Source organism: Cricetulus griseus (assembly GCF_003668045.3).
Source record: "Cricetulus griseus strain 17A/GY chromosome 1 unlocalized genomic scaffold, alternate assembly CriGri-PICRH-1.0 chr1_1, whole genome shotgun sequence".
Taxonomy (NCBI): domain Eukaryota; kingdom Metazoa; phylum Chordata; class Mammalia; order Rodentia; family Cricetidae; genus Cricetulus; species Cricetulus griseus.
Genome location: NW_023276807.1, coordinates 103,579,738 through 103,602,118, shown reverse-complemented (window position 1 = coordinate 103,602,118; position 22,381 = coordinate 103,579,738). Strand labels below are relative to the sequence as shown.

The 22,381-nt window shown below is 40.9% G+C and overlaps 1 protein-coding gene and 1 pseudogene across 10 annotated transcripts in view; both read right to left on the bottom strand.

Moving 5' to 3' along the window:
* Window positions 1-22,381, bottom strand: part of Add1 (adducin 1) — a 59,408-nt gene that overhangs the window by 30,763 nt on the left and 6,264 nt on the right. For 9 of the 10 annotated variants that reach the window (XM_027387156.2, XM_027387159.2, XM_027387158.2 and 6 more), the window contains exons 2-3: window positions 9,569-9,783; window positions 2,829-2,991 (exon numbers count right to left, since the gene is read on the bottom strand). In XM_027387156.2, the coding sequence (XP_027242957.1) occupies window positions 2,829-2,991; window positions 9,569-9,763 (358 nt within the window). In that variant the 5' untranslated portion in view covers window positions 9,764-9,783. Of the gene's footprint in view, window positions 1-2,828; window positions 2,992-9,568; window positions 9,784-17,589; window positions 17,684-22,381 lie in introns of all 10 variants that reach the window. The other variant, XM_027387157.2, reaches the window with a different exon arrangement.
* Window positions 3,018-8,077, bottom strand: LOC113832233 (annotated as a pseudogene).

Sequence of the window (22,381 nt, the reverse complement as noted above, 5' to 3'; positions counted from 1 at the left end):
AAGAAAAACCCTGTCTCAAAAAAAAAAAAAAATCAAAATCACAACCAGTAATGTGAAGTAGAGTAGAACTGGTGCATCATTCAAGCCATTAGGACTGAAACCTCAGTTCCATTCCTACAACGACATGATAAAAGTGGAGAAACAACTCTCCCAGGCTGTCCTCTGATATCCACACAGGTACCCTGACAGACATTTGCTCACACATACACACAAAATAAATAGATAAAAATTTTAGTTAATTTTTTTAAAAGGGCCTAACAACCTAGAGGTGTAGGTCAGTGGGAGAATACTAGTCTACCAACTACAAAACGCTAAGTTAAATTCTCAGCATAAGAAAAACAAAATCAGGCCAGGCTGTAATGGTGCACGCCTTTAATCCCAGCACTCAGGAGGCAGAGGCAAGTGGATCTCTGTGAGTTCGAGGCCAGCCTGGTCTACAGAGTGAGTTCCAGGACAGCCAGGACTGCATAGGAAAACTCTGTCTTGAAAAACAAAACAAAACAAACAAATAAAAGTCAAGTATGCAATATCAAAATAAAGAAAACTGATGTGAGTGTTTCAATAGAGAAGCATTTTATGAAACTCAACATCCTTCAGGATAAATGCTCTAAGCAAATTAGAAACAGAAGGAACACTCTCATTAAAAGGGTATCTATAAAAACTACCACTATTATCAAATATGATGATGAGACTGAACATATTCTTCTTAGGATTGAAAACAATTAAGGATATACATTTCTGTACTATTTCTAAATGCTCTAACCAATGAAAGGAAGGGGAAAGGGAGAAAAGAAGAATATTGGAAGGAGACAAGTCTTTCCTTCAACTTTTCCTTCTTATTTGTTGTTCAGTGAGTTATTACTAAATGTTTTTATGTATTTATGATGAGGAGACAATGTGTGGGTGAAATGTATTCTTCTATCATCTAACTCATACCAGTGTCATCTAATCCATCAGAAGTCCATGGGAAACATAAATGCATTGCTAGTGGCCACTAGATTTCATGCTAGTAAGTTAAATGATTCTTCATACTCTGTACTCGTTAACAATCAATCACCATCTGGTGTCAGTCAAGTTCTAAGAACACAATAAACAGACAAGTAAGTAGCAAATGTCAGGGGGCCTATGGAAACCAGTACCTTGTATTCTCAATCAGATCTGATCATTCAACCAGACTCATCAGAGACCACCCAGGACACCCTTGTGCTATAGATCAGATCAGCTGGTAATAGCAGTGGCCCTAGGATCTACCTTGTAAGGTTATGTTTACAAAGTCAATAGCTAAGGTGATGTTCCACCTGAGCAAGACACACTGAAGTTTGCTGACATTCACCCATGTTTGCAAACGGCTCTGGTTTCTCAGTTTTTCTAAGCAGCACTGACAATGAAGGTAAAAATGATAGACAAGAAATGCTGCCCTAGGCCGGGCGTTGGTGGCGTACACCTTTAATCCCAGCACTCGGGAGGCAGAGGCAGGCAGATCTCTATGAGTTTGAAGCCAGCCAGCCTGGTCTCCAGAGCGAGTGCCAGGATAGGCTCCAAAGCTACACAGAGAAACCCTGTCTCGAAAAACCAAAAAAGAAAAAAAAGAAAAGAAATGCTGCCCTAGGACTAGCTTAGCAGTTAAGAGTGCTTGTTGCTCTGGCTGAGGACTGGGGTTCAATTTCCACACCCATATCCTTCTACAACTCCAGTTTCGGGAAGTCCAATGGCCTCTTTTGGCCTCTGAGGTATATGCACACACATAAAACAGAATGAACAACTCTAATGAGAACATTTTTATATATATATAATTTATTTATTTTTGTTTTATGTGCACTGGTGTTTTACCTGCAGGTATATCTGTGTAAGGGTGTCAGATCCACTAGAACAGGAGTTACAGACAGCTGTGAGCTGTCATGTGGTTGTGGGAATTGAACCCAGGGCCTCTGGAAGAGCTGCCACTCTTAGCCACTAAGCCATCACTTCAGGCCCCCAAAATAGTCTTTTTTGTTTGTTTTTATTTTATTTTTCAAGAACAGTTTATCTCTATGTAGCCCTGGCTGTCCTCAAACTCACTATGCAAAACAAACCAGGCTGGCCTCAAACTCACTGAGATCCGCCTACCTTCACCTCCAAGGACTTGGATTAAAGGCTTGCACTACCACCATCTCTGGAGAGAGGAAGGGAAGAAGGGAGGGAAGGATGTTGCCCTAGAGGTACACAGTCATGCATGCAAGCAAAACACTGATACACATAAACATAATTATAGAATGTTTAAGTCATTTGGAATAACAGAATTTAGGGGCTGGAGAGATAGCTCAGCGATTAAGAGTAGTGGCTGCTCTTCCAGAGGACCTAAGTTCAATTCCCAACACCTACATGGCAGCTGGCAACTGTATGTAACTCCAGTTCAGGGAACCAGACAACCATGGCAAAACACCAATGCACATAAAACAAAAATTAACTAATCAAAGAAATGCCTTATTATCAGCCATGTTAGTTAAAAATGGTAATGATGCAGAAAGAATTTAGTTTTAACTGAAAATAAAGTAAATGGAAGAGTAATAACACAATCTAACTGGCTTACAGGAAATGAGTCCTCTACACTCAAGACCCTTCAAGTTTACAACCTGTCTTTTACTATGATTAACATATGGATTTTCAAATACTCAATATAGTCAGGTGATAATGGTATATACCTTTAATCCCAGCACTCCCACAAAAACAAACAAGCAAAACCTCAATACTGTATATTGACAGTTATATACTCATGTGGCTCACACAAGAAAGCTTTGGGATTTTATCTGGAAAGTTACAGATCACATACAAAGCCAAGAACTACTCACTCATGTTCAAGGCAGCCATTCCTCCTTGTGGAGCTGCTGGGTAGACATTTGGTACATTCGCTGTCATAAAGTCTGCAATCTGCTGTAATGCCAACAGGCCTGTGGGATTCTTCCCCTTCTTAAACTGTTCTTGTATCATAGATTCCAGTTCTTCACAGAAGGCCTACAATGCATATTAAAAAGTCAGGGCACATGCATAACTATCATATAAATGCTTGTCTTCATTTAGTGCTAGAACAGCACATAGAGGGACTCAAGTTTCACTTCTGAGACTATGACCTGGTATAGTCTTTTGGGTTAAGTCATTTAACAAAATAGAAGCTTAAAAGTTAGAACAGGATTCAATTCATGGAAATCTACTTTAAGGAAATAATCAGAATGTATTTAATCTCAGCATGACAGATTTTAAAAAGTAGGTAGCATTTCAGAAATTAAAAAAACTGACTCGACACACTGGGAATTTTACAGATGCACTCAACAGGAAAATCTTAAAAATTAAATGACATAAAATTGCTCTTGATAGGGGCTGGAGAGATGGCTCAGAGGTTAAGAGTGCTGCTTGCTCTTCCAGAGGACCATAACCATCTGTAATAGGATCTGGTGCCCTCTCATTCTGGCATAAAGTTTCACATGCAGATAGAATACTCATAGACATAAAATAAACAAATAAATAAATAAATATTTTTTTGAAATTGCTCTTTATATATTTTTGAGTAAAAAGGAATTACAATCCATTTTATAAAATAAAATGGGAATCTATAGTAGAAAAAGATTAAAATATATCAAACAATAATTATAATTCTCAGTAACAGGATTATTGATAATTTTTATATTCCACTTTGTACTTTCTAGTATTTTCTTCAAAGTAGCAAACAGTTTTGTTAAAGTGGAAAAAGAACTGGCATGGTAGTGCATGCCTGTTATCCTCAGAGAGGTGGAAGCAGGAGATCAGCTCAAGGTCATCCTGCACTACATAACAAGTTCAAAAACAGCCTCAGACACATAAGACCCTATCTCAAAACAATTTTCTTTAAGTAGAAGGGGCATGGTATCACACCTGTAATCTCAGCATCTGGGAGGCTGAAGCAGGAAGACTGCAAGTTCAAGGCCTTCTTGAGCTACATAGTGAGACTCTGTCAACTAAAGCACCAATAGAAACCAAATATTTATATTTTTTATTAAATAATCCTAAATTAGGCAAAAAGATGCAATAGATTGGTAATGATGTTTACATGAAGTTGTTATTGTAATAAGACAGGTCTGTCTATGTTGCTGTGGTTTTGTTTTGTTGGAACAGTGTCTAGCAGGTACTTGGCCATAACTGGCCTAAAACTCTCTATGTAGGCCAGGCCTTGAACTTAGTGATCATCCTGCCTTGGTTTTCTGACTACTGAGATGATATGTGTATGCTAGCATACCTAGCTCAGGTATCTCTAACTTCCCTCAGACTGTTATAACTTATCACAAGAAATAAACATTTTTCCAATAATTATAAATGATATCTCAGATGAAAACACAAATTTACTGGATGATCCATGTAGCTGTAAGTACTCAGTGATTCCAAATTACATTTATTTGTAGTTTTTCATTGTTTAATATGAAAATGTATTGAAAGAATACAAAGGGCAATCTAGTACATCTATCACTCAGGGGAAGTGCACAACAAGCACATGTATGACTGCTAGTTGCCTGGTATCAAGAAGTGTCGGACAAGATGGACCATCTCATGATAAAGTCAGTGCTCACAACTTATATTGGTCAACAATGGAAGGAAAACAAAAATTTAAGCAGTAAAATAAGTAAACAAAAACAAAGCTACTGATCTGTCTTTGTTATCAATGCATACTGAATGGGAATACACATAAATACACATGCACAAAGACTAAGTAAGTTGTCCTTCACTGAGCATCACAGGCTACTGGTCACCAGGGGTTGCAAGCTCCAACCCAGCCTGGAACTACTTTTTAAAAAAAAAGAAAAAAGGGGGGAAAAAAAACTGAGCCTGGTGATATGCTTATATCTCAATTGAAAGGGCTCCTGTCCTCATGAACCTTAGGTCTAAAAACTAAAACAATCCATTTCAATGCTTTCCAAACCTACATAGACATCTATGGGAAATCCAACTCAAAGACGCTAAGATATGTAAGACAATGCACACCATCAAGGAACTCAATGCCTTAAGGAAGGAAAAAGCAGGTTAAGAGGGTCTTCTACATTATCAGCATTTCAGGTGACATTTATATGCAATATGAATGGTTGGCACAGACTTGGCTTTAGTGATGAGGGAGGGCCTGGAGAGGCAACATGGTTACCTGGATTTGCCTCTAGCCTGCCGTCTCTACCCAAGGATCTTATGCGCTACAGTAGTAACAAATCCTTATGGTTCCACATCTACACTCTCCCAGCTAGACTGTTCTCCTGTGATGACTCTACTCTCCAATTCACCTCTCTCACTTCTGCATTCACACTCTAGACCTGCTCATTCCTCTTTCATCTCAGAGCCACAAATGGACTCTCCAACTGGCCCTTTCAAGTACCAAACCACCCATTCTTCTACCCCATTGTGATTCTAACACTCCTCACATTCTCTAGATCCTTGTCTTTCACCCAGATTAGACCCACAGGAATCATTTCTCCAACTTGCTATTATTTCATGTGGCAAAACTCTAGAGAACTTAAAAACTACTTTTCTTCTCTTCTGATAGTGTTTTACAAAAGTAAAAGGAGAAATGAAGACCAGCCCACATCAACATCCTACCCTGTCTCACTACAAATTCATGACCTCTGACCTCAAGTTCCCTCTCAGATTAACCTGATTAACTTATTCTTTTTTATTTGGTGAAGGTTAATAGCAAACACCACCCAAAGAGACCAGACAGGCAAGGTGTTATAATAAGAAGTCTAGCGCCTGGTGCCAGTGGCACACGCCATTTATCCCAGCACTCAGGAGGCAGAGGTTAGAGGATCTCTGAGTTAGAAGCCAGCCTGGTCTACAAAGCAAGTTCCAGGACAGTCAAGTCTATACAGAGAAACATTGTCTCAAAAAAAAGGGGGGGGGCGGGGAGGAGGAAGAAGGAAGAAGCAGCAGCTGCTGCCTAGTGTTATGGCTAAAGAAGCTCCATCTTATGCTAGGTATCCATCTTTGTACCCACCAGGCATTTGTCTCAGACTCCAGTCCTTGGAGTTCCCAATAACCCTAACTCAGTGACCCCCACTCAAAAATGACTATCTTCTTGTTATGATATGACTGCTTTTTTTTGCTTACACAGATACCCAAAAGATTGTTTTGAGTTGCCTTAACCACTTAACTTGGCAGAACAGTTTTTATTTGGTTAAATAGCTATTGAAGGCCTTCATGTAGTTTTCCCCTTTCAAAGTCCTTCCCAATACCCCTCCTACATGGCAACTTTAAATTTGCCTCAGAGACTGTTCATCCTGCTAGCAGCTAACCAATAAATCCTTTAATTATAATTGGATTGAGTCTATGGTCTTTTCCTGGGGGTCACAAACACCATAACACTAGGAAGCTTCTTGTGTCACATACAAAACTCACACAGTGCAAGGCACAGGCTCAGTATATGGAAACATCCTCAGCCATTCAACATATTCCAGACAGGCTCTTTATACTTGATACAAACACTGCTGTCCTCATGCCCTGCCACCACGTCTCCACTTCTTCCTCTGTCATCTTCTCATTCAGTATATCAATAACATTTCCACAACCCTGACAGTACCATTCCTTTCCTTGCCAAACACCAAAGGCCTTCAATGTCACCCTCATAGGCCCCTGGTCCTTGCTCTTGGCCACAGTCTGCAGCATGGTTAGGACATGCTCAAAGCCCAGCACTTCCACATCCGTTCATCACTATGGGGCTCCCCAGGACCTTGAGTACCTCAGCATTAGTAGGATTCTGGACCAGGGACCCTCATCACATCCCCACATTGGCTGTAGACCTATTCAGTCAAACAGCTGGAAGAACTCCTGCCGTTCCTTCTCCAGCAGTAATCTCTCTTGGCTTTCTCTGAGATAGATTTCACTGTGTATCCCTGGCTGGCCTGAACTCACAGAGATCTTCCTGACTCTGCCTCTGAATGCTAGGATTAAAGGCATTAGATGCCATGCTAAGGGGTGGGGCAGTCTCTCTTCTCTCCTATCCCTCTTTTCCTCTCTTCTCCTCCCCTTCTTCCCCACTTTCTCTAAGTTTTCTATTCATTAAAAAGTTAAGACCTGCCTTTATCACATTCTTGCCACCACAATGTTCTAAGGACAGAGCCAAGTAAAGCAGGACTGAAATGAAGAGTTGAAATAAATCCCCTTTCTTCTGTGAATTTTTATTTTCCAGGTACTTAGTCACAGCAACAAGAAACATAATACAGTAACATTCCTATTACCAATCTAGTTCCCTAGCAGACCTTGCTCTATGCCACAGCTATGGGACTACTCTGGCCACCAACACTTCAAAGAACACACCTAAATCATGTCAGTACATACTCCCCTCACATCCCAAGCCTATGTTTTAAAACAAACAAACAAACAAACAAACAACATTTAGAGACTGGATAGTTCCAGATGTACAAAAAAGTTAAAAAGACATTACCGAGAACCCTGTTTCCCTCACTGTTAACATCCGTTATTATTAGTTACTACATTAGTTACTCTTCTATTGCTGTGATAAAACACCATGACCAAAAGGGACTTATAGAAGAGAATTTTTTTGGGTTTTGGGGTTTTTTATTATTATTATTTTGGCCTATGGCTCCAGAGGTCCATCATGGCAGGAAGGCCTGGTAGCAGGAGCAAGAAGCTGAAATCTCACATCTTCAACCACAAGCATCAAGCAGAGAGAACAACCTGGAAGTGGTACAAGACTATAAAACACACACAGCCCGCCTCCAGGAAGGCTACTCCACCCCACTCCACCCCAAGCGAGGTTCTACAACCTCCCCAAACAGAGCCACTAACTACAGAGCAAGTGTTTGAACCCTGGAGCTGTGGGGAACATTCTCACTCAAATCACACCATCAGAGCACAGCTGTCAAAATGAAGGAACCAACAAGGTGCACCCACCCTTAATGGAGCCAGGTTCTCCTCCTTGCTCTGAGACTAGCGATGCTCCAATGCTCTCTACAGACTAAACATCTTGTGAGACAGGACCTCACTCCCTGCCCCTTACACCCTCGGAGCCTGGCACAGTCCTGGTGCGTACTAGTTGTGCTGAATTCAAATTTCTCACTCGACCTCTAGTCATGTTCACTTACTTTCTTATTGCTTTTATTAGGGATTACTGGAGCCAAGAGTGGAGGTGTTCTGGCTTCTTCCCCTTCTCACTTCCTCTACTCCTCATTGGCAAATTCTCTGCATTCTAATTTCTAAGTGAGTCTCAAACAAGCCTGTGCCTTTCCACCCTGGACCTAATTACAGCTCTCACTGGTTTTCTTTTGGAAGATGGCAACTGTCTACTAAAGCCAGAATGACTTTCTTAAACCTGAATTCTATCTGTCCCTGTCACCAACCCTCGAGTACCTTCACAACGCTTAGAACACAATTCAAGTTCCTATCTCAACCTACACAGCCTTCCAGAATCTCTCTAACTCTAGAATCCACCTTGGAAGCACCGAATACACTAACTTTTGTCTCTTCAAGTCCCCTCACACACATCCCTACTCCAAGAATTCACCTGAACCCATCTCTCAAGCTGGAATGCTTCTCATCTTGATACCTACACAACCAGCTCCTCCATGCTACAGACTCTGTTAACCAACCCTCCTCAGAGAGGCCTCTTCTGACCTGTCACACTCACTTTCAGAACACCACTGCTTTCAGCATAGCACTTGACTGTTTTTATTCTTTATCACCATCAACTGGAATGTCATCTGTACCCTGACCTAGGTGACTGCATATGTCAAAATTCATCAAGTTCTGCACAGATCTGAGTACTCCTCATTATACCTTGATAATAACAATACAATCAAACTCAATCTACTAAAGGCCCCACAAGTCTGCTTATTGCTACGTCTCCAGTTCAAAACTATATGTCCTCACAGCATATGAGACAATAACATTTTTAAAAGGCCAAAGACACCTCCCAAAAATATTAAAGGGACAGAGCAAAACCAGACTAGAAGGAAGAAAGGGGGAGAAGAATGTGCAGCACAGATAAGGATAGCAGCATCACATGAAAACAGGGCTGCTTTAATTACATAATGTCCAGCAGACACTCAGGTAGGTATGACTGTGGCTCACAATGCTGACATTAACAAATCAGGTAAAGGCCGCACTGAGCAGACTTCTTCAAAGTACTTAGATTTTAGAATATTTGCACAGGTTTTATCAGTTGATCATGCCTAATTCAAACAACTGAAATGCTCCCAAATCCAAATGTTTTAACCAATATGGTAAGCTTAAAATATTTGTCTTGAATTTTTGGAAGAGGGATGCTTGATGTGTATTTTCTAGAAAACAGTAGGTTACACATTGTCCTTTGTTGATAAAAACCCTTTGGACAGACAGTAAAGACAGTTCAAAGTAGAAATAAACATCTATCTTTTACCATTCTAAAGTCCTTTCATTATGTCTGACAGCATGAACCAAACAGAATTCTTACAACAAGGATCTATAAGCATGAAGCATCAATGTGTTGTGTGATGAAGGACTGACTATGCCATTAGCACAACAGGCCTAAGAGCACAGGAATCAGAAGGAGCTGGCCAAAGTTGTTTTGAGCAAACTTTGTTCTTACAGGACTTTGTAGAATCATGGACACTCTCTTCTTCTGCTCCATCATATTGAAGTCCTGACGAAGGTCTGGTGCCATGTTCCTCTCCCGCAAATATTCTGGATTGTTCTCATCAACTCTGTCAAAGTACCTCTCCTTGTGAGGGGCTGTGGTTGGGGGTGGTGAGGTCACCACTGCAGCCCGGGTATCACCATTCATTGCACAATTTTTCTAGGGACCTACAGAATGAAAATAAAAGACATTTTTGTGTTCAAATCAATGCTCATTAAGATTTCATGATGAGTACATCAACCTCAGAAACACATTCTTCTATGTGGGGGTATGCTGGCTCCTTTATAGTTCAGAAGCACATGACTGCTCAACCATTCCCCTCCCTCCACTAATCAATGCTGTGTTTTGTTCTGGCCACTGTTTATTAGAGCATAGGAAAACAACCTAACAAAGCAATTATGCCCTCTGACAAATCCAAAAGGGATTAGAAATTTGAACTTGACCATAACTAACACTTAGATCTATCATACTGACAGGCAGGTTTTTTGGAAGTGTTAAGCCAAACTTTTTTTTTTAACTGATTTTTAGTGTTTTTTTTTTTTTTTTTTTTTTTTTTTTTTTTTTTTTTTTTTTTTAGATAGGGTCTTTCTACACAGCTCTGATGTCGTGGAACTCACTCTGTAGACCAGGTTGGCTTCAAACTCAGAGATCCATCTGCCTCTGCCTTCCGAGTGCTGGGATCAAAGCTCAAACTGTGTGTCACCACACCCACACCAGCACACCTCCTCACTTTTTCTTAAGATTTATTTACTTATGTATTTATGTATATGGGTATTTTGTCTGTACATTTGTACACCAGAAGGCATCAGATCTCACGGGATGGTTGTGAGCTGCCATGTGGGTGCTGGGAATTGAACTCTGGACCTCTAGAAGAGCAGCCAGTGTTCTTAATCACTGAGCCAGCCCTTCAGCCCCACACTTCATTTTAAAGATAAAATAAAAGCAAGCAAACAAACAAAAAAAGCCAGCTGGCTATGTTAGCTCATACCTATGGTCCCAGCACCTTTTGTTTGTATGATTGTTTTTGTTTTTGAAGACAGGGTTTTTCTTTGTAACCATAGCTGTCCTGGAACTTGCTCTGTAGACCAGGCTGGCCTGGAATTCACAGAAATCCACCTGCTTCTGTTTCCCAAGTGCTGAAATTAAAGGTGCCACCATGGCCTGGCTAATTCTAGAATTTGAGATGTTCAAACAGGAGGATCAGGAAATCAAGGTCATCATCCAGGAGAAATCAGGAAGTCAAGGTCATCATTGGCTATCTAGTGAGTTCCAGGCCAGTCTAGACTACATGAGACCCTGTCTCAAAGCAAACAAACAAACAACATGTAAGGAATTTGATTCATCTCAGGGCTGTTGTTCTTAAACTCTCTGATCTATACTATAGATGATAAAGATGCCAAGTACAGCAGTGGCAAAACCCATGAAACACAGGTAGCAATGCCCTTAAAGAAACAGGAGGGTGAGGCTAGAGAAACAGCTCTGAGTTAAGGGAACTTGTGTGGTTCTTCCAGAGTGCCCAAGATTTGCTCCCAGCTCTCACACTGTGCAGCCAAAAACCACTGTTACTCCCGTGCCAAGTGATCCAACACCTTCTTCTGATCTCCTCAGCATCCAAACACATTCACACTCATCCTCACACTTAAATAAATTTTGAGAGAGATGGGAAGGGCACAGATGAAAAGACTGGCCTTGAACTTGCTATGATCTGGTACTGGCCTTTATTATTGATACTAGGTGAGTGAGTGTGCTTGTACATAGTCACAAATGGAGCACATATGGAAGAGGACAACTTTTAGAAGTCATTTTTCTCTTTCTATCAAAGGTTCCAGATCACCAATATTTCAGATCCTCCATATTTCATGGCAGTCACCTTTACCTGCTAAGCCATTTTTGGACCCCATCTTTTCGTTTTTAAAGACCAGGTCCCACTCTATAATTCAGTGTAACCAAAAATTTGAAGCAATCCTGCTGCCTCTGCCTCTGAGGTGCTGAGATTACAGGTGTCAGGATCATACCCAGTAGCTTGCTTTGGTTGTTGTTCTGTTTCAGATTTATTTTATATGTATGATTGTGATGCCTACATGTATGTATGCATACCATGTGCATGCCTTTCTGACCAGAGGTCAGAAAAGGAAGTCAAAACCACTGAAATTTGTTTACAGATGGTTGTGAGCCAGGAAATGGGAACTGAGAACTAGACGCAGGCAGGTTCTCTTTAAGACCACAAGTGTTGTTAAGCATTCAGCCACCTCTCCTAAACCTGTTGTTGTTTATCAGACAGGGTCTATATAGTCCCGGCTACTAACCTCAAATGCATGTATGAAAGATAACCTTCAACTAATGCTCTTGCCACTACCTCCCAAGTGCTATGGATTACAGGTCTGTGCCACCAGACCCACTTTAGGTGAGAGGAGCAAGGGGTTTGAACCTAGGGCTTCATGTATGCTGAGCAAACACTCAACCAACTAAGCCACCTCCCTAGCCCTTTGATTGCTTTTTGTTTGTTTTCAAAATAGGGTGTCTCTGCATAGCTTTGACTGTACTGGAACTAACTCTGTGGACCAAGCTGGCCTCAAACTCAGAGATACGCCTGCTTCTGTCTCCCAAGTGCTGGGGATTAAAGGTGTGGGCCACCACCACCTGGCAAAAGTAGGTATAACTTTAAAGTCAAATAATAAATGTCTGCAACAAAAACATTCGAACCCTACAGCTTCGCAGGCCCAGATCCAGGTTTATGACTTGGCCTTCCCCCAACATCCACCCCATCTATGATCTGCTGGAGCACATAAAAGAACCTGACCCATAGACCCAAAGCTGCAGGATCTCCATTACACAGGATGGCATCGGAATATCCAGGAAGAGTAATAATGGGAGCCCAGCATTGAACAAGTAGTGGAGACCAGGAGCCTCAAACCAGACCAATGAGTCTGCAAGGAACACTTGCAAGGAGATGTATGGACAAAGGAGTGTATGGCGTGACTTGTTGGGTTGCACTGTAGCTTCCATGATGAGATTTTTCATTCCTTCCCTTTTTTTTATTTTTCTCATTTTATTTTCTTCTGAATTTTGTTTTATTTGGAATGGGGGGAGGTGCAGGGGCAGAGGGCAGATGCAAAGGGATGGGGAATGAATGAAATCAAGATACATGATATAGGGGGTGGTGGTGGCGCAAGCCTTTATTTAATCCCAGCACTAGGGAGGCAGAAGCAGGCAGATCTCTGTGAGTTCGAGACCAGCCTGGTCTACAAGAGCTAGCTCCAGGACAGCCTCCAAAGCCACAGAGAAACCTGTCTCGAAACCCGCCCCCCTCCCCCAAAAGATACATGATGTGAAAAACACATAGAATTTTTTTAAATTCCAGCCATTCTTTTGACTGTCCTGTTGAAATGTGGATTTTGTATAGTTTCTAATGGGAGTTTTCTTTTTCAATTAAAAAAAGAAAAATATATATATATATATATATATATATATATATATATATTCCATGGCTCTTTTTCCAAACACAAGAATCTCTTATTCTCTTGGTAGATGCTTTCAGGTTCTTCATTGGCATTATATTAGAACACCCTGCCCTCCTCCTTTTCTTTCTCCTCCAGGGGAAGGAACCACAGGACATTAAGACAGACAGACCCATTCTGCAGTGCTGCATAGAAATGCAGTGCCCCTGTGGGTGAGTAGAGGCAGCTAAACAGAGACTTGTGGTGCAGTAGAGACTCTTACCATCAGTTGCTTATAAAACACGAGTAGAATCTTTCATAAAGAGTTGTTTTCCCAATGAGGCGGTGATAGCGCATGCCTTTAATCCCAGGACTAGGGAAACAGAGGCAGGCGGATCTCTGAGTTCAAGGTCAACCTGGTCTATATTGTGAGTTTCAGGACAGCCAGGAGCGTCACATAAAGAAATCCTGTCTTGAGAAGAAAAAAAAAAAAAAAAGGAAGGGAGGAAGAAAAGAAGAGAGAGAAAGAAATAAAAGGCAGGAAGGAAGAGAGAAAGAAAAGGCAGTTAAGTAAAGAAATGAGAACTGAGAACTGGACATTCAAAACAGGTATGGAAGTCAGCACTCTTGGGCCTCTTACTTACTATCTTGCCTTCTAGTAGCTGACACAGGACACTCAGTCCACAGAGTCAGGATGATGCTAAAAGCCCATGCATACTAAGGTAAAGATACCTTTTCCACCCTTGCAAATGGGAGCACTCAGGCACAGACACACACACTTTCTTTTTTAAATCTTAGAGGAAAAAGAAAATAACACAACTCAAACCTGTCAATAATGCCAACTGCTTTCTCTATTTTTGCTTCTTTACTAAATTACTGTTCAACTACTGGGTTTTTCTGTTTTGTTTTGTTTGCTTGGGTGTTTTTGTTTTTGTTTTTGTTTTTGTTTTTGTTTTTGTTTTTTGTAAAAAAAGAAATGATTTCACCATTTATCTCCATCTGGCCTGAAACACACTGTGTAAATCAGGCTTGACCTCAAACTCACAGAGATCTGCTTCTGTAAGTTTTTTTTCCCCTCCCTTTTTGGTGCTGGGGATCAAACACAGGTCTTCAGAGGTACTAAACCAATACTCTGCCACTGGACTACTCCCTGGACGCAAATTCTTTCTGAAAATCATTCCATGAGGGATAGTTGCTAAGTAATAATTTGGTCTGCCTTTTTAGTTATTTTTCTGAGGAGAGGGCTAAGTGGAGAAGTCTGGCAAGATTACAGGTAAATAAGTGTAAAAAACTGGCCACAACAAAAAAGCATTTTCCCCCAGAATCAATGGTCTGAATGTTCCTACTTGTGAAGTAATTGGTTCTGTGAATACTAGGAACAAAGAACAAAAGAAAGCCCTGAAGAAATAGCTAGGACTTGAAGGATGAGAACAGCACAAGGCTGAGTGTGTGTGACTAAGTCTCTATTCTGTACACGCAAAGGCTACATGTGCTGCTTTGTTGGCTCTGAAACGTCTGAAGACAGAGCCAGGTTTCCTCTCTTGATGGAGGCAGGAAGCATTCAGAGCCTCAAACACAAGTTTAAGTAACACTCTGCCAAAAGTATGCTCTCTGAAACGTCACCACATTAGCTATTAGAGATTTAAGTATTTATACTATCAAGTGATTTTAAGTGTACAGGCATTTTCACAAAATAAGGATATACTGTTAAGTAAAAAAAGGAAAATACATAAAATGGTACATAAATGATGTATGTGGGGGAGTAAAAACTCAATTATATGTGCATAAAGAAATTTAAAACACAAGAAATTTAAAATGGAAGAGCAATAGAAGAGTAAGGAATTGGGCAGTAATGACTATACTATACATATATTTTAAAGTTAATTTATAAAAATAATTTTAAAATAAGCCAGGCAGTGGTGGCCCATACCTGTTAATCTCAGCACTTGTGAGACACAGCCTGAACAGTTCCAGGACAGACGGAGCTACCCAGAGAACACTGCAAGCAACTTTCCTGCACAGTCATTCGCCATCCCCACTTGTTTCAGGTTTTACAGTCTATACAGACATTAAAAATACATTCTGCGATTGAGGGTTTTTAGTAGTGTGGCCTTGACCTAATCTCACAGGTAATAAAATGTAGCTTGTAAGAGACTGTGTCTTAGCAGGGCAGTGGTGGTGCATATCTTTAATTCTAGTACTCAGGAGGCCAAGAAACAGTGGACCTCCAAGTTTGAGGCCAGCCTGGTCTACAGATGTAGTACCAGGACAGCCAGGGCTACACAGAGAAACCCGGTCTCAAAAAAATAAAATAAAATAAAAAACAAAAGACTGTGTCTTATATTAAAGTAAATATACTAAATTAGCCAAATTTTATTTTGTTTTGTTTTGAGACAGGGTTTCTCTGTAGTTTTGGAATTTGTCCTGGAACTCACTCTGTAGACCTGGCCTTGAATTTACAGATCTGCCTGCCTCTGCCTTCCAGGTGCTGGGATTAAAGCCATGGGCCAAGCCAAGCATTAGTGGCGCACACCTTAAATCCCAGCACTCGGGAGGCAGTGGCAGGCGGATCTCTGTGAGTTCGAGGCCAGCCTGGTCTACCAAGCAAGTTCCAGGACAGGTGCTAAAACAATACAGAGAAACCCTGTCTCAAAAAAAAAAAAAAAAAAAAAAAAAGTTGTGTGCCACCACCACCTGGCAAAATTTTCCATTAAATTGAGAATATACCAAACAAAAGATGGCCCTTTCTGGTCTCTGTTCAAAATGGCTCCATTTGTATCTGAACAACAGTTAATGAGTTCTCTCTCTAAATCTACACTACTTGATTAAAACTGAGTATTTGGCTATGTTTTGGTTTGGTTTGGTATTTTTCTTTGGGGGGAGTGTATTTGTTTTGAGACAGCCTCACAGTATGCCATGACTGTCCTGGATCTTGCTATGTACAACAGGCTGGCCTTGAACTCACAAGAGATCCCCTGCATCCACTACCCAAGCGTTGAGATTAAAGATGTGTGCCACTAAACCTGACCTAAAACTAAGTATTTTCTGACTCTATATTTGACCCACTTGGCAAAAGCAGTGGAGTTCCGGCCTATAAGGATTGTTCCATGTAAGAATCACACACAGGGTATACCTCCATTTGGGTTTTGGTGGTTTGAATGAAAATGGCCTCCACAGGCTCATATTTGAACACTTGGTCCCCAGTTGGTAGAACTGCCTGGGAAAGATTAGGAGGCATGGCCTTGTTGGAGGAAGTATGGCTCTGAGGGTTGGAGTGTGTGGGGGGTGGTGAGCCTTGAGGTTTCAAAAGCCCATGGCATGCATTCCCCGTTAACTTTTTTTTCTCTCTTTGCCCACCTGCTTGTGGATTGAGATGTAAGCTCTCAGTTATTGCTCCATCACCATATGCCTGCATACCGATTCTCTCTCTCTCTCTCTCTCTCTCTCTCTCTCTCTCTCTCTCTCTCTCACACACACACACACACACACACACTCTCACACACACAACTTACACACTCATACACACTCACAAACTCTCTCTCTCTCCAATGCACTCCAGCACTCCAGTGCTAAATCTTGAAAATGGGGAGGGGGTCCCCAAAGAGCTCTAAAAAAACAAACTAGCCAAGATCCAAGGAATGCAAATCTCTGGGAGAAGGACCCAATTATCAACATGTTAAGTATTAGCAAGCCATTCAAGTGTTTCGAAAATTTAAAAAAAAAAAAAAATTTTAAAAATCACTGATTTATGTGTACCAATGGACTACTAAACTTTTAACCATCAATCTAATTCATGTATGTAGTAATAATAATAATAATAAAAATAATGTACTTAGATGTCTACTCACACCTAACTTACTCAAAACAGAACTCTACATTTCCCCCCATCTTGTCTCCCCACATTTTATTTTATTGTATCATACCTATTCTATGGTGTAACACAGTAATACATGGTATAATATCTTATTTTATTTGAAGCACGGTGTGACTATACAGTCCTAGTTTGAACTCACTATGTAAACCAGACCAGACCAGGATGGCCTGTAACTCACAGAAACCTCTCCTAAGCCTCACCACCAAGCCCAAGTGTTTTACAACTTTTAGATAAGGCTCTATGTAGCCAAGCCTGGCTTCAAACTTTTGACAACCTGCCTCAACTTTTCTAGTACTAGGATAACAGGTTTGTGCCGCTGTGTCCTGTCTGCTTCCTTTTCTACCCTGTCATGATTGTTTTATAGACAGTCTCACTCAACAGCCAAGGCTTGCATCAAACTCCAGATCCCTCTGTCTCAGACTGAGTACTGGCATTACATGGATTTGTCACTATACCTGACCCAGCCAGGCAGTCGAGGTGCACACCTTTGATCCCGCACTTAGGAGGCAAAGACAGTTCAAGGCCGACCTGGTCTACAGAGTGAGTTCCAGGACAGCAAGAGCTACATAGTAAGACTCTGTCTCTAAAAAACAACAAACAAACAAACAAACAAATAAAAAAACCCAAAAAATTCCATGAGGGGCAGGGATATGTACACTTGCCTAAAGATACCAGATCTCTTGGAGCTTGACACAGTCATTCTCAACCTTAGGTCTTGATTCCTCTGGGGTTCAAAGACCCTTTCACAGGGATCTCCTAAGACCATCAGAAAACACAGATATTTACATGACAATTCCTACAGTAGCAAAATTACACTTATAAAGTAGCAACAAAAATAATTATATGATTAGGGGTTACCACAAGATAAGGAACTGTATTAAAGGGTTGAAGCATTAGGAAGGTTGAGAACCACTGAGCTAGAGTGACAGATGGTTGTGAACTTCATATCACAGACGCTGGGATTCAAACTAGAATCCTCTCCAATAGCAAACCATGCCCTTAACCAATTAGCCATCTCCCCAGTTCTATACATGCCCTATTTTCTTGACTTTCTTCATGTGTGAACACAAATGTGGAGAAGGGAACAACTTTTAGGAGTCAGTTCCACCATGGGTTCCAAGCACTGAACTTATTTGTCTTAATAAGGCAAGCATCTTTAGATACGAGGCCATCTCCTCATTAAGTATCTTTAAAATAGCTGTTTTAGGCTGGGTTGCAATAGTTCAGGTCTATAACCCCATCACTTGGAAGACTGACACAGGAGGATGAAGACTTTAAGACCAGCTCCAGCAATATCACAAGACATTGTCTCAAAAATAAATAAATAAATAAATAAATAAATAAATAAATAAATATGAGAGTGGGGTTAAAAGCTCAATGGTAAAACAAAACCCTAAATTCAATCTGTAGTAGTACTGAGGGGGAGAGTAACTATTAGTAACAGATCAGAAATGCATTATCTCCCTCACTAGAATGCAATCCCCACAGGGCAAGAAACTTGTGCATCTCACCCACCTCATCCCCGCCTTCTTCATAGGACTCTCAAAATAACAAGGCCTTACTTAATAAATACACATTAAGGACAAGTACACCTCCTTGTCTAGCATTCTTGATGACAATGTCATTCAAATTCTGTTTGGATTCCAAGGGCATCTGACTGTGAGAAGAGTCACTGTTTCAATTCATTCAACCACAACTTGACATATAACTCAAAGACACTGGGAACAGATACAATAATACACTAACAAACAGGTTCCAAATTTCAGTTTACTATCCACAAAGGAATTCCAGACTGCAAGTGGACAGTCTATGTATAAAACTGGGTTTGTATATCTCTGTAACTGGGTTTTCTGTTTCAAAGAGTTACGTCAATTCTCAAAGTCAATATGTACAACAAAAGCAGCTTTATCTGTTTCTAGCTGACTAGATTTGGAGACAAGAGTAAGTATAACTCCCAGAGGCCAGAGGAAGAGAAAAAAAAAGATTTCTAGACCTCACAGGCACCACAACTAAGTTTGCAGGGCACTACAATAAACCCACAAAGACTGCAGAAAACCCAGTTAATCCAGAAAGCAGGGGCTGACCACACACATTATCATAAAGAAGTCTAAATAGATTTGATGAGAGGAACCATTCTGCAATCCAATTAAAAACATTAGGAGGGACAACAGAACTAGCCTAAGGGGAGAATGTTTGGGGGGTGGGGATAAAAAGACTATGAATGTGGTAACTTGCCTAGCATGTCCCCAGAACCACAAATAATATATACACAGGATATACCTACACATTCCCATTACATATAAGTGTGCAGTTAATAATCAATATATTTGGTTCTATATAGAAGGAGCATATCAGGATGATTTGATAACTATAGAACAAGTTGAAAACATTACATAATAAAAGGGATCTTTTTGTAGTCAGTGGTGGTGGTGGAAGCCTTTAATCCCAGCACTTGGAAGGCAAAGGCAGGCAGATCTGAGTTTGAGGTCAGCCTGGCCTATGGAGTGAGTTCAGGACATCTGGGGCTATACAGAGAAATCCTATCTTGGAAAACAAAAACATAAATGTAAATAAATAAATAAAGATAAAAGTGATTTTTGTTTTCCAGACAGGATTTCTTTGTGTAGCCCTAGCTGTCCTGGAACTAGCTCTGTAGACCAGGTTAGCCTCAAACTCAGACATCTGCCTGCCTCTGCCTCCAGAGTGCTGGGATTAAAGGCATGCACCACTTTCCCCAACAATAAAAGTGACATTAAACCCAGATGATGTTGCTCTTGGGAGTCTAAGTAGGGGAAATTCAAATAGTTCTAGGCTTGCTTAGGCTACAGACTAAGATTCTACCTCAAAAATAAAATAAATGATCTTATACAGGGAATAGCCAATAATGTGTTGTTAAAATAGCATATACAAAACTATACCAGAAGGCTGGTGAGACAGTTTAGTCAGTAACTTGCATGTCATTCAAGCATGAGGTCCTGAATCTGGGTGCATAGCACCCAGGTAAAAGCCAGGAGCAGTGTACATTTATAACCAATCCAGGTGGATCTCTGTAAATTCTAGACCAGTCTGCAAGTACCAGGCTAGCCAAAGTTCTGTCTTTAAACCGGGCGTTGGTGGCGCACATCTTTAATCCCAGAGCTCAGGAGGCAGAGGCAGGCAGATCTCTGTGAATTCGAGGCCAACCTGGTCTACAAAGCAAGTTCTAGGACAGACTCCAAAGCTACACAGAGAAACCCTGGCGGGGGGGTGGGGGGGATGACGACTGGGTATGGAGGTGCACACCTTTAATCCCAGCACTTGGGAGGGAGGTTCATCTCTGAGTTCCAGGCCAGCCTGGTATACAGAGAAAGTTCCAGGACAGCTAAGGCTACATAGAGAAACCCTGTCTTGGGGTAGGGTGGGGGTAGGATCACTAAATACAGCCACTACCCCAGAATATCATCTATAATTTCACTTTTTCAATAAGCAAATAGTTTAACATTTTACTTATTCACATCAGCAAACTATTCTTTTCCTTGACTGGAGATTAAACCCGGGGCCTTACTCATCATTATCTACAATTCTTTTTGCACTTTTTCTGAAACAGGGTCTCACCAACTTGCCCACGGCCAGGTTTTGAATTTTTGATTCTCCTGCCTCAGCTTCCAGACTAGCTGAGATGACGCCTACACCATCAGACCCAACTTTTGTATGTTTTTCCCATAATGATCTTTTAAAAAGTAAGTTACTAGACCAGCAAAATAGTTCAACAGGCAAAGCACTTGTCATGAAAGCCTGGTGACCTGAGTTTGACCCCCAGAGCCCACATAAAAACAGAAGATATCCAACTCCCAAAAATGTCCTCTGACCCCCCACAAGCATACACTCCCCCACATAAATAATTAATAATAAAAATATTTTTAAAAGAAAGAAATTGCCAGGCAGGGTTTTGCACACATGTAATCCCATCACTGAGGAAGCTAAAGAAGAATGGTTAGACTGAGGCTGGCCAGGGCAACCTACTGAGTTTCAAGCCAATATGAACTACATAGTGAAACATGGTATCAAAACAAAGAAATAAAGAAGATTACCTTTTCTTTATAGGCTCCGTCAAAGGTTTAAAACATTATTAAACATTTTATCAGCCTTTTCTCCAATGTCTCTAATTTTAAACCTTCTCCTTTAATCCACAGATTTATTTTGATGAATGTGTACACCAGTTAAATGCCAATGGTCCCTCCTTCCTATAGAGGTGATTAGTTTCTTCTCTCCCCTGCAGGGCTGCATGAAGCACATCTTGACCTTGTACTACCAGCAGTGTGCCCTTAACTGAATCATCATCCTCAGCAGTCAGACCTTGGAAAGTCTATCATCTTTTGTGCCCAGTTTAATTTGCAATAAACTTGGCAGTGTTCCAGGATTATTGGGGATTTTAGAAATAGCAGTTGTAGCTGAACATGGTGGCTCATGCCCACAATACCAGCATAGGTAAGCAAGAGGATTAGGAGTTCAAGGACAGCCTGAGCTACAAACTGAAATCATGTTCAAAAACAGACAGGCAGGTAGGCAGACACACACAGAGGCTTCCTTCTCTTTCCTCAGGCGGTTTTGGGACTGTATCAACAAGAACCCCACCACCAGATGTGGCCTCTTGACCTTGGATCAGAACTGTTGAATCATTCTTCACTCCTTCAACAGCAACACCATTCCCGGGCACTTGTCAAAAACAAAGCCCAGGCCTGTTCTTTAGCAGCCATGGATTATTCCCTGGTATGTTAGCTGCTGTGGAGGCATATCTGGCTTCCTGCTGAGAAACCCAACACAGATACCAACTGCTCTCAAGACACATTTCTAGGGTGTCTCCCACCTCAAATTGCCTCTGCTCTGCCCTGTCTTGGGGCTTTGCCAGCAAAAAGACCATCACCAGGTATGATTTCTCAAGCCTGAATCAGAACTGTTAGCCAAAATCTCTTCTTTAAAATGAAAAAGTAATAACAAGAAGAGTAATAATAATAAACAGTAAGTATAAAATAGCAGTATCTGGTGTATATATAGTGCATAACCTGTAAGTGGTAAATGTTTTCTTTATTCTAGCACTGATAATAATGTAAAAGCAGCATGATAAATATTTCATTTAGGGGTTAGGGTTCAGTTCTCATCACCAAAAGCCATTCTTAAAACCAGCTTCGGTAGCACACAACTGTAATCCCAGCACTCTGAAGGTGAAGGCAGGAAGATCAGAAAAGTTCAAGTTCATCTATTGCTATACTGAAAATCTGAGGTCAGCCTAGGCTATATGAAACTCTCTTCAAAATATTGTAAGTTGTTTTTGCTGCTGTTGTTTGTAGGGAGACAGTACTGGGGACTGAACACAAGGCTTTCTACATACTAGGTAAGCTGAGCTACATGCCCAGCCCTTAGAAACAACTTTCTATTGTATACTCATGCTATTTCTCCTTTTCTGTATTTTATGGT